Source organism: Eleginops maclovinus, chromosome 3, assembly GCF_036324505.1.
Source record: "Eleginops maclovinus isolate JMC-PN-2008 ecotype Puerto Natales chromosome 3, JC_Emac_rtc_rv5, whole genome shotgun sequence".
NCBI classification, from domain to species: domain Eukaryota; kingdom Metazoa; phylum Chordata; class Actinopteri; order Perciformes; family Eleginopidae; genus Eleginops; species Eleginops maclovinus.
Genome location: NC_086351.1, coordinates 12,201,826 through 12,228,697, shown reverse-complemented (window position 1 = coordinate 12,228,697; position 26,872 = coordinate 12,201,826). Strand labels below are relative to the sequence as shown.

The window sequence follows — 26,872 nt, the reverse complement described above, 5'->3', positions numbered from 1 at the left end:
GTGTTTCTGCTACACTATTTCTTAATGCTCTTAATGTCTCTTAATGTTGTAAAGCACTTTGAATTGCTTTGTGTTGAAAGCTGCTAAATAAACAAACTTCTCTTGCCTTGCCTTTAGGTCTAGGCATTGAACTTGTGTATTAACATTGATTCTGATACGACCATCATAGCATAAACAAATGTCAAAACTATGAGATAAATGCAAAAAATAAAAAAAGATTATGTCAGAATGACGGACATGAGACAGGACTGCAGCATGTGCCATTTTCAATGAACTTTCAGGAAGACCATCATACAAGTTTCAGCAAACATGACAGACAAAAGTTATATCATTACAAATAACAACTTGCAGCTTTGATATGAAAATGAAACACACACATTTAAGATGGTGGTGAGAAATGAGGTTATTGTGCTGATCGAGCTGATAAATGCCACTATTCAGGTTAACATGGTGTTTGAACTTCATACTCAACAGAAAAAGCCTTGTAAGGAGTATGACATTTATATATTTGTTTCTATTTACACTGTATATGACAGGCCAGTTGTTTGTCTTCTTTCAGCACTCGTCCATTGGGTGTGTAGTTTAGCGCCTTCCAGTTGATTGCATTACCTGGAGTTGGGTTTCTGTCATCCATGTAATCCTGGATCTCACAGGCGGAGAGGGTGTAGTCCCACATGTGGACATCAGACATCATGCCAACGAATGACTGCTTGGTGTCAAAGCCTCCACCATGCGTATCCTGCTCCTGTAAAATAATAAGATAACAGCTTTGAGATAATGATATATTTTTAAAGTGGTTTAGCTTAAAGTGCTTCTGTAGTGAGCTGTGAAAAAACACATCAATGCTGTAAATGTTTTCTTTCACAGTCAATACAGAATATAACCAATCAAGAGACATTCCTCTTTTCCTTATCCATTACGTACCTGTCCTATGATAATAAGAGGATTTGTGATTATTCCTCCACCAACATATTTCCTAATGGATGGCTTGTTGTCTAGCCACAGCTGCACCACGCCAGTCACAGAGTCCCATGTAGAACATATTGAGTGCCATGTGTTCACTTTGTAGTCCTCTGCCCCAAGTATTTCCTCTTTACCATGGACATTGAGGGCAATCCCATCAGATTCAGGCTTAATAATGAGAAAGGCATTCGGATCAGAGGGTGGGGAAGAGAGAGAGAAAAGGACGTGGGTCCTTTTGAGGTCTGTAATTGTCCTGCAGGAATTGAAAGAAAAAAAATCAATACAATAATTTTCAGTTATACTAAACAGATACTTGGTTAGTTCATTCACTTTGCACTTTAAACATTACCTGAGACAGACAGTTATAGCATGGAAATACTGTCTGCTTGGAAACAGTGTCACATAGGCTGTGTTGGATTCCTGAGGGAAGGTAAACATTTTACCAGACAGATCTACAAAGAAAAAGGGGAAAAGTGAAATGCTTTTTGAATGTTTTACAATGAAGAAATACATTATTGAGCACAAAGTGCCCCTAAATAGATACTGTTAGAAAACAGTTCATGTGGTTACAACCCCTATGTCGAGTTGGAATGTAATAAAAGGTTGTTAAGGTTAATGTTTTTTACAGTATGTTTTACACCATTGCATATGCATATGCACACACACACACACACACACACACACACACACACACACACACACACACACACACACACACACACACACACACACACACATACTGTGTACAGCACGTGCTCGACTTTAAAATTCCCTTATGTTTTACCTCTGATATATAAAGAATATATATTTCATTTTACCTTGAGTTATAGCAGCACATGCTGTCACCATCAGCAGGAGAAGCACAAATTCCATCTGATAGAAATAAAACGAGATGACAAAGAAAATGGTAGTTTACGTCCACAAAATTAAATGCTGTTGTGTTGCTATTAACTTGCGTAATATTCTGTCACATTCAAATATGCTCTATATTGCATCGGATATCATGCTATGATCGTACCTTTAAGTCTGTGTCAGGAGGTTGTGGACAGTGAATCTGAGTGAGCTTTATACCCTCATTGCAACCTCATTCCTCTCAATATTGAAACTATTTTTTTTATTCTGCTTCCTTGTTCACACCTCATAACAACAAAGACTTTGGACACTGTTCATACACACGTGTGCTTATGTGTGTGTGTGAGTGTGTGTGTGTGTGTGTGTGTGTGTGTGTGTGTGTGTGTGTGTGTGTGTGTGTGTGTGTGTGTGTGTGTGTGTGTGTGTGTGTGTGTGTGTGTGTGTGTGTGTGTGTGTGTGTGTGTGTGTGTGTGTGTGTGTGTGTGTGTGGAGAACCGACACTGCCCTGGTAAAGAATGAAGAGAGACAACCTGTAACACACCTTTCTACTCCCAACCTATTACCAAAACTTAAAACAGTGTTACTGGAAATGTCCTTTAAGTTCCTTAAAGTTATAAGAAGATATGTTTATATTTGTGAAGTTAGGAAGATGCAAATAAAATAACAATACATCAAGTTACTTATATTGCAAAAGTCTCCGATATTAAGTAGGAATATAGAGTATCCATAAGCCACTACTCTTAATATTAAGCCATTGAACTTCCCCACTCACATTGCTTCTGATACAACCATTAACTAACAAAAAATGTACTGTACAATGAATTAAAAAGTGCGATTGTGAAATTGTATAAACTGCCAAACAAATTAAGATAAAAAATTCAATAAAACATTCTAGGAAAATCCCCTTGAAACAATAAAAATGAGGCATACATACAGTAAATATGAATCTGAAAAGAGGGGAGAACACACCCATGTTTCTACACCCAGTGAAAGTCTTTGCCTTGCTGAACCTGATGCAGCAATCCAAACAGTACCAGCGTATTCATAGGCTTATATAATACATTAAGTGCCTTTAGGCTGAAGAAGACAGATGAAATGTAAGTCGAGCCGTTCTGGCACTTCGGGGAATGAGAGCTGGTTTGGGCCTCGGAAACATACTTGACATTAAAAAAAACTGCCAAGCCTTGTTGAGCTGTTATCAATGGTTTAAGATATCCAGGGAACCCGTAGTTCACAATAAAATGCTGTGAAGTTGCTATGAACACTTTAACTATCAGCGTGAAATGCATACAATATAGAGCACCCTAATTTGCTCTATATTTATATTGGATATCATGTTGGGATCTTACGTTTTCAGTATGTCTGTGTCATGATGATTTGCACCACAATGAATGAGAGAGAGTTTTAAACCGCTGCTGCTCATTCCCTCTTGATGTCTAATTGCATTTGAAACTTTGATCTGTTTTTTAAAAATATTTATTTCATTGTGAACAGTCTGTTTTAAACAGAATCCACATGAACAGGTAATGCTTGTTTAGAATTCAAAAAATGAATAAACAGTTTTCTTTTGTAGAAGATGTGTTGATGCAGTGCTACTGAGGAAGGACACATACAGATTTAACCTTTTAAAACTCCAACTGCTGGCAAGTTAGGGTCAGAGATCATGGGTTAAGTGATGATCAACAAGGTTTTAAATGGTCCCTTCTGTGATACTGGAAATCTTAGATAAAGCACTGAAGCATTTTGATTTCTAGAAAATAGAAGTCCTTTTACTCTCATTTAAAACATAATCGATCATCATTCAACCTGGAAGTGTGTTTTGAAGTAAATGCTGTTTTATCAACCATATGACATTGAATGACGTCCAGTTTATAGCGCTTTAGTTACTATAGAATGTAAAAGGTACTGGATGTTTATGCAACATATTTAACAATTAAAATAACTAAATCAAGACAAAATCATTTAGGGAAATAAAGAAGTTCACAACGGATTACACAAAAAACACCCATGTAGGACCTTAAGCTTTTGTGATATATTACTGTTATACAGTGCAATGGGAAGCACACAACGAACAGCAGGGTCCATGTGTGACTTCAAACTCAGTAGGGACAACTTGTGGGCAGGTGCAGCATGGCAGATGTGGAATAAGAGGAAAAGTTAATAATTACAAAACAGAAATGAATCAGATGATGGAGCTGCAGAGGAGGCCAACTAGGGGGATGGAGCAGCTGTCTCTATAACAGAGTCTGGTGCTACAAGAGAAATATGCAGCGCCCTTTTTTGCCCAAAGCAGAACATTTAGTGAAAGGCCTCCTGTTATCTAGCATCTAACAGCATTATCTGAACACACAATCTGCAATCTCTTATACCCTCTCGCTTTGTATCATCCTCCTATTACCAAAGAACTGCTGTTGATCTTAGTCTTGATTTCATTAACTAACAAAGAAAATGTACTGTACAATGAAATAAAAAGGACAAGGACAATTATCATGGTCCCCATTTTATGACAATTTACCCGGAATTGTAAAATGTATACTGTTTTATAAAATTATTTTGATTGTATACAAAAACACACTTATATGTTTGTAATAACTTCATCCAAATCTTAGGTATTTCTCACAACTAAACATTGCTTCAAAAAAGGAAAAATTGTCAATGAGTTATAAAGTTTTAACTCTGCAATTGACATAACCAACAGTTGGGTTAAAGAATCTGCGGTGTTTATAAAACCTTTTTTTTTTTTACAATTTCCTTACTTAGTTTTGTTAAGCTTTAATACAGGTGTATTATTATACATGTCATTAAACGCAATACAAGTCTACAACTGTACTACAAAAATATGAATATCTTGCCTGAAATAAAACCATTGAGAGAGAACTAAAATGAACAACATATTTTACATCTACAGTATCTAACAAAAGTAATATTTTAAGAAAAAAGATGAACAGATTAACTCGCGAAATGCAGTTTGAATGGGATAGATGATGTTTGACATTATGAAATCAAGTGAATACATCAAACAATTAATAATGACAGCACAAACAGAATTATTGTTATACAATGATCTATCAAAATTTAAAAAAAACAACAATAATAGATTCAAAAATCCTTTGTTTCTTAACTGTATTCAAAGTTAATTTGAATACATTTGATGTTATTCTAAGTGATTGTGTTTTCATATTGTTTATTGACTTTCTACACATAAGGTTTAATAGCAGGTCTCGATCTTTTGTTTCTCTTCTATCAGCACTCTTCCGATGATCTGGAACTCCAGCTCGTTCCAGCTGAGCACGTCCCCAAGGAGGAAGTTTAGATGATGCACGTAGTTTTGGATCTCGCAGGGGGAAAGGACGTGGTCCCACATGTGGACATCAGACATCATGCCAACAAAAGACTGAGCACTGTCAAAGCCTCCACCATAGGTATCCTGCTCCTGTAAGATGATAATATAACAGCTTTGAGATAATGATATATTTTTAAAGTGGTTTAGCTTAAAGTGCTTCTGTAGTGAGCTCTGAAAAAAATGAGAATCCTGTTCCAAATTCCTGTAAATTTGCAAAAATGTAAGCCAAGAGCCATGTTCTGTTTTATGATGTTTTGTATAGTTTGAGCAGACACAACAAATCACAAGGATGGGAGGATTTGACATTTGTGGAAATGTATTTGCTGAACTTCGAGTTGGATTAGAAAAGCATTATCAATCTATTATATGACTATGGTGTTATTCTTCTTATACAACTCTGTGCAAAAAAAAAGCTAGTCACAGCATTTCCCATAATGCAGAAATATTCCTGTAAGTGCTTCAAACTGTACCTGTCCTAAAACAATTATCATGGGCCCACTGATATTACACAAATAATCAATTTGCATTTCATTCTGTTTAAGGATAACTCTGAACCTTATTGTAAACTTTTCAGTTCAGTTATTGTACATACCCTTTTTTTATTCATTAGTTTTGTATCACCTATTTGATTTGCTTTTAGACTGCTGCTTCCTTATTGTGGTTATTAGCTTCATGTTTTTTTTCTTTTGTCCTTCCTTGTAGGCATTCTATGGTGTTTAATATTAGACTTATCAAAATAGACTTTGAGCAGCTTATCACAACAAAAATGAAAAACGAACAAGAGAATAACAAACAGTAAAGAACTCAACAATGAAAATGTGTACAAAGATTCATGGTATCCAGACATTACATCCCATAACTTTGATGACCTGCTGGCTCTTCTCCTGTAGCGTCAAACAGGTTCATAATTGTGGTATGAGTGAGTTATAATCTTTAAGTTCCAACAACAGAGGTCTCTACTGATAGTCAGGACTCATCTCTAGTACAACAAGGACAGACTGCTCACATGGACTAAATGGTAAATGGACAGTACTTATATGTTGCTTTATCCAGTCTTTTCGATCCCTCAAAATGCTTTAGATACTATGTAAGTCATTCACACCCATTAATTCAGAGCAGCTCTAGGAATTAACTTTCATACACCGTTGGTCTTCGGGAGCAACTCTCGGTTAAGTATCTTGCCAAAGGATACATCGACATGTTGACTGCTCGGGTTGTGGATCAAATAACCCACATCTTTCTGGTTGAGTGACGACCACATTCCCTTGCAGCCTCAGTCACTAGATTTATGTATTACATATATTCATTCTAACTCTTATAATGGTTTTTCTAGTGTACATTATTCAGATATTAATATAGGACACGCACCGTTTAATCAATGTACATTTCATTCTGTTAAAGGATCATTCTGCACCTTCTGTGAACCACTAGCAATTATTGACTTGACATGAAAAAGTGTGACTGTCAGTGTACAGCACGGTGTAATTCAATACATTTTAAGCGAGTTAACATTAACATTATCGACGTTTCAGCTTATTTTTTTATTAATTTTATATTTTGATTTGACAAAACCAGTTTTTCAATTTTACATTTTTCCTCACCTATTTGATTTGCTTTTAGATTAATATTTTTTCAGTAACTGTTTATTGTCCTATACTTCAGTTTATGACTAAATACATGCAAACTCTCACTACTCCCACTACTAGACCAAGAGTATTCATTAATTAAATCACATGAAGACATCCAATTATTTCCAGCTTTAACGATTATTATTTAATTTCTAGGGTGACTCCTGTGGAGTGGTTTACATATTATCTGTGCCAGTTTTAATCAAATTAGATGGGTAAATTACTGATAAAAGTGTCCAATTCATGTAGAGAAACAGCAGCCAAACTCCAGAGGAATTAAGTTCAAGTTAATTGCACACTGTGATAATTGTTGCCCTACATTTCATCAGAAATCTGCTAGTTTAACACAAGAGACACTTTTGAGTTCATATATGTATGCAGAACAAAATACTAAATTGATTCAACAGGAGAATCAAAAGCAATGTGTTTTACAGCTTATAGGAATCCTAATTTGATGTGGAAACGGTTGTTGTTTCACTTCTGCTAATGATTTAAAGATTTACTGAAAGGCTCAATCTCTGTCCATTTCTTCTCAAAGTGTTTATTCAACAAGCACCATGGGACAGTTTTACAAGTGGAGAGACTGCCGGTATCTCTCTGTATAGAATAACGTGCATGAACAATCAGTGCATGTGGGAGTGTGTTTGATTTAACAAAGAACTGGGAGAAACTTTTGAATTTGAGTATAGGCCTGTAACATATAAAGGACTTAAGGTTAAGGTAAGATTCCTTTTTGTTTAACCTTGTTTCCCTTTTGTCTTTTGATTTGCACTTGATAAAAATGACTTTATTTTGAAACACTTCTCCGCCCCTCAGTTCTGAACATGTGTCCCGACCTTTTTATGTTTATATCCTGGGGTGCAAGTCTCCAGGTGGTGTGGTCGTTCTTCTATCCCAATTTATTATAATCCAAACTTAAACACACCACCCTGCCACAACTTTATATTATAACATTGAAAACGCTGTTAAAACTCTATTCATCAGTTTTTGGCCAATAGGGGGCCTTTCAAACAATCTGACAGCTCAACAGCCTAATATTATCTCTATAAGAAGTTGTCACAGGGTAATGTATACAGCAGTCATGGAGCAGCATCTCTGCCTTTATTTTATAAACAGAAATAAGTAGTGGGGCGTAACACTGAACTTTACAAAACATGTGCTGTGGGCAAAGTGGTGGTTTGTTTAATCGCTGGGTAAAGACGCCGTGATGACACTCTGTTCACATGTGTTCGTGTGATATTGTATTTATATTTTGAAAAACTAGACTATACATTTTGCAAAAACTCAATGGCAGATTTCATTGTTGAAAGACATACGTAATCTAAGAGGACTGCTAAACAAAACATCTTTACATTTCTAAAGGTTTGTATTTTTTTTATGTCTTATCACAAGCATATCAGTTTATTTGTCATTTCTCACCAGGACAAAGCTGCCATCCATGGAGGACCTCTACTCCCAGCAGCTCAGCGAGAAAGCACACAGGATTATAAAAGACACCCCATCACCACAGTAACAAACTGTTGTCTGCTGCCATCTGATCCCACAGTCAATAAGACTGCTAAACGCCTGAGCTCTGTAATGGGCCTCCATAAGCATTAATCTGTTGTCATCTATAATTTATTTATCTGAATATCTATCACTGTAAAAGTATTTAATTTCATCTTTATATACAAGGTTTAGTTTTACATTCTCTTCTTGTATATATCATATTTTATTTACGTGTATATACGTAGGTGCACTATTTTATTTCATTTTTGTATTTGAATTTGTTTTATTGTTTTGTCTTTTATGACTATGTTGCATTGTGGAGGAGCTCAGGACTTACGTTTTTCATTGCCATTCCCATAGCTTATGTGCATTCGACATTAAAACCTTTGAGTCTTGAATCTTCTCCCTATTGCATCCTAATTGTCAGGGTTGGGGGGAAATTAGGACCCAAGTGCAGCACAAGGAGGTGAAATACCAATTTAAACCGAAAGCAAGCTTTTATTATAAAAGCTGTTTAACAAAAATACAAGTTCAGGATATCCAGGACATGAAAAACACTTGACTTGATACATGAAGGATGACAACGAACTGACTAAGAACACAAGGGAAAGGAGGACTGAATACAAAGACACTAATCACAACACAAGCCACAGCTGGGAAGGGGAGGCAGAAACACCAAGGCAACAGGTGACAACAATGAAACAATCAGACATAAGGAAAACCAAAGGCAGGAAGTAAAACTACACCAGACACAACGGTGGGAAAACATTTCAAAATAAAACAGGAAACTATAAACACAAAACAAGGATCTTGACACTAATATACAGAAACATTGCCTCTGTAACTATGTTTCCTGTCTTGTCTTGCAAATGTCCTTTCTGTGGGACTATTAAAGGTATTCTGAGGTATTCTGATAGCACTCAAACATATTTCTCATACCATATCCTTTTGCTTTCCTGTGACTGAGCCACGACAAAGTAACCAACAAAATAACTTGCTATGATTTGTGCATTTCGGTCCATTTCTTACTTGAGCCCTATATGCGTTGCTGGGGGTCAGAATAATAATTGATTATCTCCACACTGGCGTTTGAAGGACACATTTATTGAAAAATATGGTGTCAAAAGACTACAGAAACATGGTTGTAGACTGAGCTGAAACTTGAAGTAATGTTTTGTGCACACAGGAAAAGATTATCTGAACCATCAAAAACTCTTTAACATGTTGACTTCATTACGTTTGATCATACATAAAAGCATTCACTTTTTCAATCTTTACAGTGACAGTTCTTTAGTGACAGGTCATTTGTTTATTTTCTATCAGCACTCTTCCGATGATCTGGAACTCCAGAGCGCTCCAGTTGAGCACATTCCCCGGAGTGAAGTTTAGTTCATCCATGTACTTCTGGATCTCACAGGCGGAGAGGGTGTAGTCCCACATGTGGACATCAGACATCATGCCAACAAAAGACTGCTGTAAGTCGAACCCCCCACCATGGACATCCTGCTCCTGCAGATTACAGAGGTTTAAGAGAAAGTCGATTAAAGCTTAATTGTATAATATTTTAATTGAACTCTGTAGACTAAAGAAACACAACAAGTCAAACATTAGGATATACAGTATCAGTATAAACAAAATTAAAGTACCTGTCCTAACACAGTTATTGTGGTTCCACTGATTGTTCCAGTGGTGATAAATCTCCTGCTGGAAGGTTGTCCATCAAACCATAGCTGCGCTATTCCAGACGTAGAGTCCCATGTTGTGCAAATAGAGTGCCACGTGTTTGGCTTGTAGTCACACCATCCATATTCGATCTTTTGATCAATGACATGATGCTCCATCTCCTTATGTGCATTATCCCAGAAGATCAAAAAGGCATTGGATTGAGACTGTGTGGACATAGACAATAGGGCGTGGTCTCGTTTGAGGTCTGTGAAGGACCTGTAGGCATCAAATAGACATCATAATGCATCATACATTTAACAGTCAAAAACTCAGTGGATTGATTTATGCATTTTGTGAATTCAGTGTTACCTGTGGCAGAGGGTTGCAGAGGTCAAAGTCACACGTGATGTTGTCAGCTTCACATGAGCAGTCTTGGTTTGTTGTGGGAAGTTAAACATTTTACCTGAAAGATCTAACACAGGGAGGAAACGTGTAGAATTACCTTTTTTTTTTTCATCTTTTCCAGCAAAAAGTTAAAGCTAGAAGTTGACTGAGTACATTATACATTATCAGTGTAAATATTTGAATACATAAATTGTACTCAAACACAACACTGGATGAATTTCATACATTTTATTTTTATTTCTATGAAAGTCACCTTACAGGAAATCAGGGCGATTGCATCATTCAAAATAATGAGGCAACTTTGAGGAAGTACATTTGAGATGCTTAAAACTTAGAAAAACCTTTAAAAAGAGAGAGACTACTAATGGTAAATTGAAGACTATAAACAGATTCTGAATTCATATGTGAAATCATTTGCTGACAGTAAGACGACAGCTTCGGACACTAATGGTTCATTTTTGAACATCCACTTATAGCATTTTGGTTTGTTGTTGTTTCATCCAGTTTCTATTTCTGTTTCACTCATTCTTATAAAATTAAATGGAGTAATAAGTCTCTGATTGAAAGTCAGTTGTGAAATCACAATACTATTATATTTATATTAAAACATTATACTCTGATGGCTATTTTTCTGTTGGTGTATTAAAAGTAAACGGCCACAGAGTGCTACAAACTCCTATATTTAATTTTGGTATTCCATCTTTTAATTAAAGATTATGTTTTACCTTGAGGACTTGCAGCACATGATGCCAACATCAGCGACAGCAGCAAAAACATCATCTAATTGAAAGACAAAAGATACCATGAAAAAAACAATCTTTATTTATTTCAATTAAAAAAGCACTTATGAGTTTATAGTAACACTGTCTTCCAAAAAATACAAATTATTTCCATCTGATTTATCTTGGACTGCCCACACAAACAATAAAGTTGGCAAATATAAATTCCTTTAGTTTGCCCTTTGGCATGTGTCAATCTTACCTTTGAATCTATGTGTTGATGTGTTCAGCATGAGTACGATTCTGAGATTTGTGCACTCCGTGCTTCCCCATTTCTGTCCCTGTATTTCTCTGTTTCCTTCCTTAATCAACTTCTGCTTTTTTTGGCCTTAGAGTCCTTTTTGCTGAATCAACATAATTAATTGCCTTTCCGAGAACCAGCACCTTATCGTGGTGGACCACCTACGGGAAACAACGATGGGGTCGGGTGCGCTGCCAGAAGGGTGGCAATGAAAGCAGAGGGTCTCGACGGACCAGACTCAGGCGACAGAAGTTGGCTTTGGGGACGTGGAATGTCACCTCTCTGGGGGGAAGGAGCCGGAGCTTGTGCGGGAGGTGGAGCGTTACCAGTTGGATCTGGTGGGGCTCACCTCTACGCACAGCGTCGGTTCTGGAACCTTACTTCTGGATAAGGGTTGGACTCTATTCTTCTCCGAAGTTGCCCAAGGTGTGAGGCGCCGAGCGGGTGTGGGGACACTCACAAGCCCCCGGTTGAGTGCCGCTTTGTTGGAGTTTACCCCAGTGGACGAGAGGGTCGCCTCCCTACGCCTGCGGGTCATGGGGGGGAAAACTCTGACTGTTGTGTGTGCTTATGCACCAAACAGCAGTTCAGAGTATTCGGCCTTCTTGGAGACCCTGAAAGAAGTCCTGTATCGGGCTCCTGAAGGGGACTCCTTAGTCTTGCTGGGAGACTTCAACGCACACGTGGGCAATGATGGAGACACTTGGAGGGGCGTGATTGGGAGGAACGGCCCCCCTGATCTGAACCGGAGTGGTGGTTTGCTACTGGACTTCTGTGCTAGTCATGGATTGGCCATAACAAACACCATGTTCGAACATAAGGATGCTCATAAGTGTACGTGGTACCAGAGCACCCTAGGCAGAGTCCATGATCGATTTTGTTATCGTATCATCGGACCTGAGGCCGCATGTTTTGGACACTCGGGTGAAGAGAGGGGCGGAGTTGTTAACTGATCACCTTCTGGTGGTGAGTTGGGTCGAGTGGCGGGGGAAGCCTCTGGACAGACCTGGTAAGCCCAAACATGTAGTGCGGGTGAACTGGGAACGTCTGGAGGAGTCCCATGTCCAGGAGGCCTTCAACTCACACCTCCGGCGGAGCTTTTCAGGCATCCCTGTGGAGGCTGGGGACATTGAACCAGGGTCCGGCCGATTGTCGAACCTCAGATTGAAGAGGAACAATGCGGTTTTCGTCCTGGTCGTGGAACTTCGGACCAGCTTTTTACTCTCGCAAGGATCCTGGAGGGGGCCTGGGAGTACGCTCATCCGGTCTACATGTGCTTTGTGGATTTGGAGAAGGCGTATGACCGGGTTCCCAGGGAGATACTGTGGGAGGTGCTGCGGGAGTATGGGGTGAGGGGGTCTCTGCTCAGGGCCATCCAATCTCTGTACTCTCAAAGCGAGAGCTGTGTCCGGGTCCTCGGCAGCACGTCGGACCGATTTCCGGTGAGGGTTGGCCTCCGCCAGGGCTGCGCTTTGTCACCAATCCTGTTTGTGATATTCATGGACAGGATTTCGAGGCGTAGTCGTGGGGGAGGGGGTTTGCAGTTCGGTGGGCTAAGGATTGCACCACTGCTTTTTGCAGATGATGTGGTCCTAATGGCTTCATCGGTCTGTGACCTTCAGCACTCACTGGATCGGTTCGCGGCCGAGTGTGAAGCGGCTGGGATGAGGATCAGCACCTCCAAATCTGAGGCCATGGTTCTCAGCAGGAAACCGATGGATTGTCCACTCCAGGTAGGGAATGAAGCCTTACCCCAAGTGAAGGAGTTCAAGTATCTCGGGGTCTTGTTCTCGAGTGAGGGAACAATGGAGCGTGAGATAGGCCAGAGAATCGGAGCAGCAGGAGCGGTACTGCAGTCGCTTTACCGCACCGTTGTGACGAAAAGAGAGCTGAGCCAGAAGGCAAAGCTCTCTGTCTACCGGGCCATCTTTGTTCCTACCCTCACCTATGGTCATGAAGGATGGGTTATGACCGAAAGAACGAGATCGCGGATACAAGCGGCCGAAATGGGATTTCTCCACAGGGTGGCTGGCATCTCCCTTAGGGATAAGGTGAGAAGTTCAGTCATCCGGGAGGGACTCGGAATAGAACCGCTGCTCCTTCGCGGTGAAAGGAGCCAGTTGAGGTGGTTCGGGCACCTAGTGAGGATGCCACCTGGGCGCCTCCCTAGGGAGGTGTTCCAGGCACGTCGATCTGGGAAGAGACCGAGGGGTAGACCTAGGACCAGGTGGAGGGATTATATCTCTTCGGTGGCCTGGGAGCGCCTTGGAATCCCCCAGTCAGAGCTGGTTGATGTGGCCAGGGAAAGGAAAGTTTGGGGCTCTCTGCTGGAGCTGTTACCTCCGCGACCCTGACGGAAAAGCGGGAGAAAATGGATGGATGGATGGATGTTGAAATAGTTATATTGTGATTGCACATTATCATATATGTAAGTGACACCATTTATTACCTTTTGTTTTTTTCTCTACATGAAATATTCTCAAAATTTACATTTCTGCCTTGTAGTTTTTTCATTAAGATCAATCTAAATATATAAATGACGCAATTCCATAACTTTGTCTTGTAGAGAACAATCATAATTCTTAAACAACCATTGTTGTTGTAGTTTGAATGCCTTAATGCTTATTTTCAGATGACTTTACACTGGGAACATCAAGCCTATTAGTTATTCATTTTCCATGCTATGGTATTTTCTGTTGTTGCAGTAATCGACGAAATCAGTCGCAACGCAATTTTCACTGGGCCATAGCCAATTTCCCTGCACTTGCTTGGTGTTTTCCTTTATTGCACCAAGGTGGGTGAGTTGAGTAGATTCAGATACTTTAAGCGTGAAATTGTAAGCTATGTTGCAAGGTTAACCACATCTGATAATAATGTCAGTTTGCACTGAATAATCCATAATGTTTACGGCAGTTTAATGTTAACCAACCTAAAAAAAAAAACGTGTACCTTTGACCATTTTTGACTCTTCAAACTCCTTCAATTCATACTGTATACACAAGTACGACTTGACTTTCCACTGTAAAATCCAATAGCAACCGGTTCTGTCCAGGCGTTTCATTTAGTGGGAAAACACTTTGAAACATGGCTTACAAAAATGTATCATAACCATATATTTCCACATTTTCCAATTTCAATTGTTTTTAGAAGGGGAATCAACAATATGAAAAATATATATTTAGCATCTTTACTTCCTTCCCTTTTTCCCTCCTGTCTTTCTGCATCACAGATGTATGTTTGTGTGCCCTGTGTTTTGAATGCATAGATCATGAATGTGACTCAACAATGGTGCATGCCCCCTTTACTAATTTTATAGATGGATGCTTGATCATGTGTAACTAAAAACAGCCAGTCCTCAGTTCTCTGCTCTCTTCTCTCCTGTCATGATAAACTACTATAAATCAATGCAACACACCATCAAAGGCCTATCTGTGCTGTAGCATCCTCCTAGTGTATCCTCTCTGCAGAGGACGTCAGTAATGGAGGAGTCTGCACGCTCCTCTCTCCACTGATGTGATGAGATCCTGGAGTGACTGGGGAGAAGCCTGCAGCTCAAAGCGAATGTTTCCTGGAGAACAGCATCAGCTCAGCCGGAAGAACCCTGGAGAGGGATCCGACCAGGACGACTAGACAGAGCACACTCGAGTCAGCAGGGAAAAACCCTCAGAGTTTGAGTGAGCTTTCAGACAGAATGAGGTACATACGGGAGGGAGAAAGAGACACAAAACAATGTTGTTGGGTTGCACCTTAGTTTATTAAAATGTGGTTACAGCTGACATATAGAAACATTAATATGAATAACAATAGATCAAACAATTCAAATATGCCAAAAAAAAAGATACAAAGCAAATACAATATACATGAGCCACTATATACTCTTGATAAAGGTTGATAAGAACTTACTGTAGGAGGTATAATAATTAAAGTTGGACCCACTCCCTAGATTTACAAGGATAAAGTACAGACATTTAACTATCTTGTTGAAAAGTTGCAAGGCTGCTTTTATGTGTCTGTCTGTGATTGTCTAGTGTTCAAGGTATTTGTTTAACTAATGAAAGCCTTCCCAGTGCTATTGAGAAACAAAATGGACAAAATGGAACAATTCAAAGATGATCAGATGAAGAGAGACCGAAAGGAGTTTCAATCATGAGCAGAACAATAGTTTCAATTGTACAGTCTGGATCCATAACCTCCAGAACAATGAGCCAGGGTTACCTGATGATAACGCTTTGAAAGGACTTTCAATGTGATGTCTTTGTGTTCTTCTGCATTCCAATTTTTTGTGTCTGTTATTGTGATTGTCTCTAAGTTAGCAGTGCTTTATCACTGCCGTCTTCTGGATCAGTTCTCTCCCAGCCCTGTCGAATGCGTGTGAGGTTGCGGTCCACGCAGGGTAAGAGGAGCAGCAGCTTGAGCACAATCAACACAGAGGGCACCACCAGAGATAGGAGGAAGCCTGGAGGAGTGAACCATTTGTACGAATAGGAATGAAGGAACCTGTCCCACCCGTACAGGTAAGTATGAAAGGTACAGAAGAACACCGTCAGGTATCCCAGCTTGGACTAGAAGAGAGAAAAACCAGTTAGATATTTACAGATTCACATATTTACCATAACAAACATAGAAGTCATCATTGTGTAATAGGCTCTGATCATTACACATATAAGTGTTTGACATACACATCTGCTTTGTGCATAAATGTTACATAAATAAATATCATTCAACCACTGTAGAAGGTGCATACATTCACAGGCGCTTAGATTCATTCCACACAAATGATCTGAACCTAAAGACTGTGGGGAAGGATGATGTATGCCCCCCAAATTACATTTGATGAATAACTTAACATTTAAAGCACTGCTCTAATTTGGGTTGGAGTAAAGGGAGGGATGTGGAATGAGAAAATGAGCTTGACATGACCCAGTTACATTTATGAATGCGATTGCTGCTTATGGTTTGGCTGATTTCATTTTTGATTGGTCAAAGTGTGAGAAAAGGTAAACTTAATTAAAAAAAAACAATCACAGCGGTAGGGAAGGATGGAAATATCACCAACATGCTTTCAGCAGATTAATTCAAATGAGAAGTTATCTGGCCTCACTGTTTTCCATTGGAGCTGAAGCACAGAATCGTCCTCATCACTCATAGCTTGAATCTTGGCTAATATACATGATGTGTTACTGTTGCAGTTATTTTTTCTGCCTGTATCATCACACTTTAAAAGTCCAGTAGCTTCTCTGTAAATGTACACAATTTCACACCTATTTCTACTTCCAGTGGGCAAATTGTGTGTGGATACCAACCTAGCCTATTTAATATTATGAGCATGTATCTCTGTGTTAACTGAATCATCAATCTGGTTGTCATTTGCAGCTTTTCAAGGGCACAGTGTAGAGGTGAGACAATCAGTTGTCTCAAATTATATTTCCCAATGAGCTTGTTTAGTCGTTTTATCAGAAGCTGGCTCATGAAATATCATCAAAAGGAGTCTAAAATAACAAACAATGTGCTAGTTTTCATTCATTCAAGATTTCTTTATGTGGACTGTGAGTGCCAAATCTCTTGGCAACAAATGGTGTGATGTTTTTAAATTAAATTAGTGGTGTTACATTTAAGTGCAAAGGCAATTGGAAAGTGTACAGTACTGTGTACCTTTTTTTTTTTGCTGATCAAGTTTTGAAGATGTGACAGAATACACTAGAAACCTTTGTCATATTAGGTTTACAGGAAAAATGTTTGCATCGGTTATTTGAAGATATTGTAAAAACACACACAGCTAGGGAAAAGCTGTTAGACAGATTACTTGGGAGACCACGGGGCCAGCACCACCGGAAACTCTCAATAAAAAAACCACATTCCACCAGTTTAACCACCAGTGTTTTCACTGAGTAAACAGGATGCAGAATTCAGGCACATTTTGGCAGCTGTGAAGCCTCCTGCACAGCTGAAAGGGGTTTCTGTATATTTCACTTCCACATGTGTTGACACACTGAAGCTCAACAACACATCCAGATACCCACACATCATATGACTCAGACAAACATGCCAGTATCCACCTGTATGAAGCTGAACTCTCTCCAGCTGAGAGCATTGCTGACGGAGGGAAGAGAGCTTATTCCCAACAGGACATACAGGCCAAATCCCAGAATCCCCATAGAGTAGTAAGAGTCTGCACGCCATGCCATTGTGGTGTCAAACTCTGACGTTCTGTTTTCCTTGATCTTAAAGGGAAAGTTAATAAGAAAGAGCGATGTGTATAGTTATATCATTTCTGTTCTAAAACAGAACAGCATCATGGAAAATCATCTGATGTTGTTGTTGTATATCAATAAGTACTTTTTGATGCAAACACAAAGCTTTAGATTTAACGACACGCTTATTTTATAGCTATAGTCTTACCTTTGAGATGGTCATTGCAGCAATCTTGAATCTCACATTATATCTGTGGAAGATAGTGACAAAAATATGTGGATAAAAAATCATGAGGCCTGACTCCATCTAGTGAGTAACCGGAACAAAACCCAAACATATGGTCTACATATACTTAATGTCATCCTCTAAATTCAAGTTGTCATTATTTGTTTTGCTTTTACAACCAGAATGTGTAAGCACAGTTTATTTAACAAAAAGAGTATCAGTCCAACCTCTTATATACCTTATGGGGATGATGAGAGTGTAAAAAACATGTAGAAAAGCAAAGCCAAGTGCTATCAGTCCCATCTGTTTCCTGCACAGCATCCAGCGATCCAACCAGTCAGGAAAACGCCTAAAACAAGCAAACTGTAGGATTAAAATATATTGGACATAATCTTATCAGGCACTGAATTACAGTGAACCCATTCTTATTTTATTTCATACCTGTACTTGGTTCTTCTGTAGAGCTGAAGGAAAGCAGCTATGACACCAGGCACATAACACAGAGACAACATGATGAGAGACACAATGGGAAACACCTGAAAGATGGAGGATTAACAGAGAAGTGGTTATTTTAAGAAAAAACCTGCCCCACTGAAAGTTACTTTCAAGGACGAACACCAACAAATCTTTACCCTGTTGGCCAGGGACACCATGATTCTATAGGAGATGTCTTTCCCTTGGTCAACATATCCGTAAATGACCTCTCTTATAAGTAAGTAGAAGAAGAAGAAGGCGGTGAGACCGACAGCCACGCGTAGAGGCAGCCTCCACTCTGGGAACAGCTGTAGAGGGAAGTCCTCTAGCTCTCCGGCTGCTGACAGAGTCCCTTTATCCAGAGCAGCAAAACCCAGTTTGGTGGTTATCTCTTCTACTGCCTGCTTTGCCTGGACACTGTTCCCACACAGGTACACCTGGAGCAAATAAAAACAACCCATGGTTTTTAAAAACACTTGAAATGGCCCATGTTAGCAGTATATTAGTCTTTATTATTTCATGTTTATGCATTTATGTTCATGTATTTGCACACGCAATGATGAAAGGATGGTTTTGACTCCAGAGGATTAAACATTAAAGTACTTGGAGAAGCTTTCAAAATGAAATACTAAATTTAGCTTGATAAAGCAGGTAAAAACTAACAACAGTTCTCAGTCAACACAAATGTGATTATGCCGATTGTGCTCCAAATACACCAACTCAAACATACATAAACATACACCCCCACAACACACACACACACACACACACACACACACACACACACACACACACACACACACACACACACACACACACACACACACACACACACACACACACACACACACACACACACACACACACACACACACACACACACACAACACATAGACAAAGTGTGGTTTTTACCATCCTCTGGGATTGTGCAACAAGATCAAAATGAAACTGAAAAACCCACATATGCTGCAGTACAGAGCGAGTGTGCAAAGCATGGTGAGCTTAGATCTAAGAGAGACTGTTGAGTTAATTGATTCAAGGATACATCAGAGATGGCATTCATAGCAAAGACACGAGGCTGGCTCCTCAGATTTGCCTTCTTTAACTTGAATTTTGTTTGATTGAAACTTCAAAATGAGTTAATAATATAATTTGGACTGAAATGCTTTCCGTTGTGAAAGAGACAATTATTTGTAAGTTATTGATCAACGCCCCACTGTGCGGAGACATCCTACAATTATAAAATGCTTGTAGTTCTGCAGGGGGAAGAAATAAAATATTTGATAACAGTTTGTATCCAAGATGAGACATGTCGCTATCACAGAAAAAATGTTCCTGAAAAGCAGAAAAAGATGCTTTTACAATTTTTGCATGTGTCAAATCCACCACAAACAAGCACCCAAAATATTGTTTTAACAACATCACAACACATTCACTACCTGTCTGTTAGCATCCGAGGGTCCGTTCTGCAGGGACCAGGCAGACAGGGTGTTAAAAGCCTTCACCACGTGAGCTCCAGGGATCAGCCTGGACAACAAACAACAAACTGTTTCGCTTCATGTGCCACTGGTTGTTGGTGATTCAAACCACATGATCCATGAGTTCCCAATATTTGAGGTAATTATATTATTGCCTGTTTTCCCACTCACCTCTGCAGATACTCAGCATTGGACTCTGGGTATAGATTCTTCTTGAGGTTGTTGCTGACGTCCACCAGCACCTTCCAATCGATGTAAATGGCAGAGTGGATTAAAAGTCAGAAATTGACCAACTGCTGAAACACAGGCATCTGACTGAGCAACAAGTTACCTTTCCCTTGAGCTGAGGTGCAAGTGCCTCCATGAAGTCATAATTTTCTCTGTGAACACAAACAAAGACCAGAGCGGCTGACAGGGCTGCTGCCTCGTGGTTCAGCGCCTGCACATCACACACAAACATTATTGTCATGGATGGCCATTTCATGATGAAACACACTTAATATTAGTATTATTAACAACATGCTCAGTTCAGTGGATGATCAGATGAACTCTAATCAAAGCAACATGTGCAGACTGACGTGAACACACACAATTTCAGTGACTTTGATCAGCTTATTTAACACTCAAAACCTGACAATTAAAAAAAAATTTATTACCGAAATTGTGTACGCACTTGTTCGACATTTATCAACAAAGTTATTGGAGTTGGTTTAGGACCATCATGCAACACATTTCCAGAAGTATCAGCTGCCGATTACAACCACAACAAACATCAAAAAGGAGTTGGAAGAAAAGTTGATCCGGAGTTTGTGAAGACGTCATGCAATGTGTTGTACCTTAGTTCCCCGAGGCAAGGGGCCACAGCTGTGAGGTCTGCGGCTGCCATACACCACCCTGTAGCCAGACTGCAGCAGACGCTGGCCCAGAGATCGCCCAAGGTCCCCGGTCCCGAAGATACACAGCAGCTTCTGCTCAGGGGCAGCTGTGGTGCTCAGGGGACACAGCAACATACTCTCTGGCTTCACCTCCTTTAACTCGCTGATGTCAACCGACATGGCCACAGTCTGACACAAAGTGATGATATTTCCTGTGGTTCTGACAGAACAAAACACTCAACCAACTGTTCTGTGAAGACGTTAAATGTGTCCAGTGTCAAGGCAGATGTAAGAAAAAAATAGTCTTCAAAATAATAGCTATTATTGCTGCATCTGGAAAAGAGTGTCAGCAAATGAAGTGTCTGCCCCTCAAGCCTGCTCTTCTTGCTGATTACTCTAAAGACTGAAAGATATTTCTAGCTTTAGTCAGTTTTGTATTGGCCCATCCCCTCCCATTCCTGAGGGTAAGGTCTTTCCAAACTGGGAAACTCCATGGCAGAAGGTGGGAGGTATGTGTCCCTGCTGGCACGGGTGTCAGGGAAAGATTTCTCTGTACAGACTCTGTGTTTGTAGGAGGCTGGGAAATGTTATGGCACAGTTGCAACTTTGGCCTTTTTCTGGTAAATCATTGGATCATCTGTGGCAGATTATGCAACACTGGAAAAACAAAACTTAAATCCTTACAGCTTGCCAATCTTTCACAAAATGTTTGCTATGTCTACACACATTGAGACACAAATTAGTGAAAGTTCTAGTTAATGTGGGGACAAAAAAAGAATTGCACATATAAAACCTTATCTTATGTCAGTAGCTCCAAGACCAGTATTGCGGGTTAAGGCATTTACGCATAATTTTAAAAAAGTGATAAAAACTCTATTAAACCAGTTTCCTAGATTAGGTTCAATAACTTTAGGTTTTCTACAAAAACACTTTCCTGGACAGAGTCTGGGTCACGGTATGCAAACACAATGTGCTGGAATGCTCCCAACCCCCTCTTCTCTTCCCCTGCATGATCTCCATTATATGACCATAACTTGCAAATGGGTTACCATGCGCATAATTACTTTGACATGTGTGCAAAACAAATAACACACATTTTAATAGAAGGAGGGTGTTTGCCTTGTGAAAGAACCCAATCCTTATAATCAGTCACTGACATGGTGGTCAGAAGAGGCGCTCACTGATTTATGCAAGCAGGCAAACCCACAAATTACAGTCTAATCTTGAGTTTGCCCTGTGAGTAATTAATGTCCTTAGCCTGGTAACTGAAGTTGACCTCTGTGTGCAGCCCTTCCTTTTTTCCCAGAGGTCCAGAATAGCTCCAGTGTTCAGGGTTGAGGTGATCCACGGGCTTACTGACCTGTCCCACACTGTAATTACTCCCCTCTGCTCTGCTGCTTCGCTAAGTGGGCGGCGTGTGTTTATGTAAGTGTGTTTCTACATGTGACAAAACACACACACACACACACACACACACACACACACACACACACACACACACACACACACACACACACACACACACACACACACACACACACACACATAAGATAGTGTAATGAAATTTGTTGCTGATCTGGTTTCTTGGGCAGTAATTAGCCTGAGACCTTAACAGCAATTATTCTGCTGTTTGGTAAACAATTAGTTTCTTACTCTTCCTCCCACGGATCCTAACTCTAAAAGTAAAGTGATGCTCATGAGATGACGGCGGGGTTTTGCTTGATAAATAAAGAGCATATCATGAGCTTTTGCTTCAGTAAATAAAAATATAAGCAACCAAAGATCATCTGACAGAGAAAGTGTTAAAGTTTAATGTAAATCTGGCAGGTCAGTGTTATTTATGGTTTTTATTTTTTCCTATATCGAGTGGTCAGTTATAACTGACCCAGAGTTTCTTGCCCTCTGAAGTCAAGCTCAAAGATCATTCAGCAACAGCCCAGGCACTAAAGAACAGAGCCCGACCTCAGCGAGCGCTACAGCTGCAGTCAAGTGCTTGCGAGCAACTAAACAAACAATCCAGCCTCAAACAGTGTGGGTGGTTTTCTGATGATCAAAACAAAACTGAATGAAAGCAGCAATCACATATCAAATGTCAAGTCTGGAAGAAGGCACTTTCAGGCAAGGGTGATGATTGGACTATCCAGTATTCCCAGGCTACAGCCATTAGCATGATTGGCTTTACACTATGCAATATCTGATTGTCTAAGCAAAACACAGTGTGCATTAGAGCCACAAGTGTATGCTAATGAATTCTGGTGCATGAAATGAGGCTCACTGATTCAGTTACATCCTGCTTTCAAGATCATTGTAGAACAATTATTGATTTTTTGAATGCAGTTTGTTTTGTTTGGTAAAGTGTAGGGTTATTTGGAATCTTAAAAGCAGCTCTAACGCACGTGTAATTGTAAACATTGTGGAAATAAGACCTTAGAGAGCTGAAGAAGCGAAGGAGAAGTGATGTAGGTTTTCTACTGAGATGGGGTTATCAGAGCAGATGCTCTTCAGGTAATGTATTATCAGATACATGAATAACTATAGCAATTATTCATTGGAGAGAATGGTCAGGGGGGATGAATTATTAATTACCTACAGTGGAAAGATTTGTTGCTGGGTGTGATCTGATGTCAAAAAAGAAAAGGGCCATGTCAAAGAGAGGGGGAAGGAGTGTTAGAAGTCCTGCTAGAGAACGGCTGCACAGTACTGCAGGGGTTTAGTAGGTAGAAGTTGCTTGATCTGAGGTGTGACCAAGCCGAGGAGCTGCTGAGCCGCAGGGCAAAAAAGGAGAGTAAGACACATCCTGGTCTAAGGCAGGATGTTTGGTACAGTGACTTTTCTCTCTTCTTACTTCACCTATTCATTCTCTTTTCTTGAGGCACAGAGTGTCCTCATATGAGCCCCCTCAGCCATTCTTTTGAGGTCATGGTTTGGGTGTGCAGGCCGTGACCTGAAACAGTCAGAAAGGACACATCTAAAAACAGCTTTCCTTAAGGCAGAAACATGAATGCTACCGGCTGAAAAACAACCCACATGTACTCGTTATTTGCTCAGAAAATGGCTAAGCTGTCAAAGCCCTTTTAATTGTAGAGTGTTTAAATGAGTAACAGAAGAAAATAAAGTCCAGCTGGCTCGTTGGCAGCAGACGTATCCTTTGTGAAACTTCTCTTGGCTTTGGACAGTCAGGAACATTGTTGCAAGCTGTGCTTCTCTCTCTCTCGCTCACTCTCCCTCTGTTCTATCGTTGTGATCGTTATAAAGATTTACAGTGAAATCTCCCTACTGACCCCTGCTGCAGGTGCTCAATGAACGGCCTGTAAAGTTAATGGGTCAGATCCAGCCTTCGCTTGTAAGACACTTCACTACACACACACACACACACACACGCACACACACACGCACGCACGCACGCACGCACGCACGCACGCACGCACGCACGCACGCACGCACGCACGCACATAAACATGCATTACCTCACTTTCTCTCTGTCTCAAAGGCTCACACACATCTTCTCCTCTCTCGTTCTGTCTCTTACAATTCAGAGCGGCATCAGGACATGGTTCCAGCTTTATAGGGGCTCTAATCTGAGTGATAATAAAAGCAATAGTCCTGTGGTAAAACTGATGTATGCAATACTACATGGAACCTGAAGAATTGAGACTCTGGAAATTGCGTGTATTTATTTCAGAGTGTACACATTTGACACTCTTAGTTCTGTCCCTGAAAACAAAATGATGTGGAGATGTACAAAATAGAAGCTTTAAAGCGCCCACACAGGTGTTGTCACCTCTGTTGCTTGATTAGAGCCCCTCTCAGGAGTGTGGGGGTGTGTACTAACTGGGCTTGACTGACATCTCTCTCATTCTCCTGTTAGTCTTGTTACAACTGTTGGAGCAGTTAAATATGCCATAGTTATTAACACATACACAGTTTGTTGACAATTGCCTCCATAGAAATGTGAAGTGGAAGGAGTTATTTAAGGTGTCCTTAGGTGTAAGTGCTAGTCATTTCTCCCGTAGACAACTATAGACAATAGATTGCCTCTCTCTTGTTTGTTTTTGTTGTTTGTTTTGAGCAATAGATGGTGCAATGGAGCACAGGGCATTTACTGTAGGTTGCCTCACCGGCATAGGTGCGTGATTTTGGACTGCAAAGAGCAACAGTTTTTTGACCTAAATGTGGTGACTATTGCCACTCAATATCACCGAGGAATTGGCTCAACGGGGTAAATTAATTGGACGTGTGTAATCTCCATTCACAAGCTGTTTTTCTCATCGCACTAATCGTTTAGGTCAGGGGTGTCCAAACTGCAGCCCGGGGGCCAAATGCAGCCCGCAGGCCATTTTGAATCGGCCCTCAGCTAATTCTAAAAGTATAATGGAATATGGCCCACAAATTAAACTTCTGCTTTTCTTATATTGTACTTCTCAGATATTTTTGTTAAAATATATTAATGAGCCCAACTTTCAAATAAATGTAGTCATTTAGAATTGAAAACATTTTCTAACAAATCTTAGTTGAAAAACCCAATAACTTATTTCTATAAAAAGCTTGAAATGTATCCTCCATATTTATTCTTATTATAAGCAATCTGAGGCTTCTGTTTAAGGAATGAGCTGCCAACAAAATAAATGAAACCCTAAAGAGAGATGAGATGTAGGCAGTTTTTTCCTCGAACCATTTGAAAGTATCGCACATTATTCACCTACATTTGATTTGTTTTGCTAACTTATAACTTAACTTATGAGGCAATATTCACCTCTATAAGTGACCCAGCTCTCTGTTTATATTTCTGTATGTGGCCCTCAGTGAAAAAAGTGTGGACACCCCTGGTTTAGGTAAATCAAAAATGGATGAAAATTTGGGTGCTTTTTTTTATCTTTGCTTTTCTTGCTGGGTAAATGACTTCCTCTTTTTCTTCTTCTTTGTTTCATGTACATTGATGAGTTCACAAAAAATGTGCAGACTTGATACTTTTAGTCACCACTTTTACCTAATTTCTCTCTGCAAAGATTTGAATTGCCATAAAAAAGTATCTTAGTCTGAGCTGTAACATGGGAGGGGTCTACTTGGAAAGGGTTTTCGTCACAGACTAATGACACATAAAACTCAAGTCAGAGGTCGGAACCTTCAAACTGTAGAAATTCCGACTGTCAAGCTTCCTGGGTGCACAAGAACAAACAGGAACAAAATCTTAGACAAACTAAACAGAGTTAAATTCACAACAATCATTTTTGTTTTCAATTGAATTAATTAATGTTCTTTAGTTCTAGTTTTCAAGGGGTATGTAGCTTGTCGTTAAAATAATATCGCTTTCAAATATATACATACCTGGCATCCGTTTCAGTTCACATCATGGGATATTCTTTGTGTCAGAAACCATATGACTGTTACAGTACTAGATGCCCCAAAGCCCCTGAGAGGAATATCTATCTTGTAAATCCTGCTATGTGTGGCTGAGGCACTAGTTGTTAATGAAATGCAGGATTGCATCAGCGGCAGCAGTAACTGTGGCAGCACTAGTTTCAAACTCAGCCATAAAGCAGCACTACTAACAGAGCGAGTGTGTAAGCAGGGCTTTTGACAGATTAAATACACTGACTTATTATATTAAAAAGGCTCAGTTATAGTGTCCATCACATGTGAGTGGCAGTGCACCTTAAGTGATCTGCATCACTTTTTTCTTTGCAGGTTTTGCTCCTCATTATGCCATTTAAGATTTACTCTTCACTATGCCTGTTGAAAATACTTAAAACAGACCAGTTCTGAAATGACATAAGAATTGATAAAAACAAAAAATATTTCATAAAATCAAATATGTTGCTAAACACACTTAAACAAGAACTGAAACCAAATAAACTGGGAGCAGCATGCTGTGTTCAGCATATTTGCATGGAGGATGTGCACGGTCATCATGTTTCTGTGACCATAAATTAACATAAAGGAAGTGCTATCTCAACATTTCGAGTGAATAGTTAAAAACTAACACTTCATTTAAAAACGGCTGATAGAAAAATCCTTCATCTTCGATGCACCTGGGAATATCACAGACTTCAGTGAGCTGTAGCAGTAACTCTTCACTTCCCTCATGCCTAACCTAATCTGCCCTCCCTTCTCATCTTTAATCACTCCATTCACTCATCTTTCTCTGTTATTCTCTCCATTTTACTCGAGATCTCACTCCCTCTTGGCCCTTACAACATCAAATCCCACTTTGAAACACAGGTCCTGACGGTAGTGAATATATAATTCATATCAGTGACCACGCAT

At 39.8% G+C, this 26,872-nt stretch overlaps 3 protein-coding genes across 3 annotated transcripts; all 3 read right to left on the bottom strand.

Annotated features, from left to right (window-relative positions):
• Positions 1-249: 249 nt before the first annotated feature.
• On the bottom strand, positions 250-2,093 carry LOC134862076 (C-reactive protein-like). The gene is made up of 5 exons (XM_063879762.1): positions 1,982-2,093; positions 1,782-1,836; positions 1,313-1,415; positions 925-1,216; positions 250-745 (listed from the first exon to the last, which is right to left on the bottom strand). The coding sequence occupies exons 2-5, from the start codon at positions 1,834-1,836 to the stop codon at positions 515-517; spliced, it is 681 nt and encodes a 226-aa protein (XP_063735832.1). The 5' UTR covers positions 1,982-2,093; the 3' UTR covers positions 250-514.
• A 7,269-nt stretch (positions 2,094-9,362) lies between these two features.
• LOC134862077 (C-reactive protein-like) lies at positions 9,363-11,438 on the bottom strand. The gene is made up of 5 exons (XM_063879763.1): positions 11,326-11,438; positions 11,070-11,124; positions 10,309-10,411; positions 9,921-10,215; positions 9,363-9,783 (listed from the first exon to the last, which is right to left on the bottom strand). The coding sequence occupies exons 2-5, from the start codon at positions 11,122-11,124 to the stop codon at positions 9,565-9,567; spliced, it is 672 nt and encodes a 223-aa protein (XP_063735833.1). The 5' UTR covers positions 11,326-11,438; the 3' UTR covers positions 9,363-9,564.
• Positions 11,439-15,096: 3,658 nt separating this feature from the next.
• Positions 15,097-21,161, bottom strand: LOC134862075 (metalloreductase STEAP4-like). Its single transcript, XM_063879760.1, has 10 exons — positions 20,570-21,161; positions 20,065-20,172; positions 19,905-19,975; positions 19,695-19,782; positions 18,414-18,692; positions 18,223-18,317; positions 18,020-18,130; positions 17,764-17,806; positions 17,421-17,585; positions 15,097-15,926 (listed from the first exon to the last, which is right to left on the bottom strand). Exons 1-10 carry the CDS (start codon positions 20,786-20,788, stop codon positions 15,669-15,671), a joined length of 1,437 nt encoding a protein of 478 aa, XP_063735830.1. The 5' UTR covers positions 20,789-21,161; the 3' UTR covers positions 15,097-15,668.
• Positions 21,162-26,872: the final 5,711 nt, after the last annotated feature.

What these genes read in the sequence shown, in the direction of transcription:
- LOC134862077 (XM_063879763.1), bottom strand. Translation starts at nt 11,124, where the DNA reads ATGATGTTTTTGCTGCTGTCGCTGATGTTGGCATCATGTGCTGCAAGT. An exon ending in ATGTGCTGCAAGTCCTCAAG is followed by an intron (nt 10,412 to 11,069) that starts GTAAAACATAAT and finishes TCCCTGTGTTAG; the next exon opens with ATCTTTCAGGTAAAATGTTT. An exon ending in CAATAACTGTGTTAGGACAG is followed by an intron (nt 9,784 to 9,920) that starts GTACTTTAATTT and finishes TGTAATCTGCAG; the next exon opens with GAGCAGGATGTCCATGGTGG.
- LOC134862076 (XM_063879762.1), bottom strand. Translation starts at nt 1,836, where the DNA reads ATGGAATTTGTGCTTCTCCTGCTGATGGTGACAGCATGTGCTGCTATA. An exon ending in GCTATAACTGTCTGTCTCAG is followed by an intron (nt 1,217 to 1,312) that starts GTAATGTTTAAA and finishes CAATTCCTGCAG; the next exon opens with GACAATTACAGACCTCAAAA. An exon ending in CTCTTATTATCATAGGACAG is followed by an intron (nt 746 to 924) that starts GTACGTAATGGA and finishes ATTATTTTACAG; the next exon opens with GAGCAGGATACGCATGGTGG.
- LOC134862075 (XM_063879760.1), bottom strand. Translation starts at nt 20,788, where the DNA reads ATGTCGGTTGACATCAGCGAGTTAAAGGAGGTGAAGCCAGAGAGTATG. An exon ending in AATGCTGAGTATCTGCAGAG is followed by an intron (nt 19,783 to 19,904) that starts GTGAGTGGGAAA and finishes TTTGTTGTCCAG; the next exon opens with GCTGATCCCTGGAGCTCACG. An exon ending in CTGCAATGACCATCTCAAAG is followed by an intron (nt 17,586 to 17,763) that starts GTAAGACTATAG and finishes TTTCCCTTTAAG; the next exon opens with ATCAAGGAAAACAGAACGTC.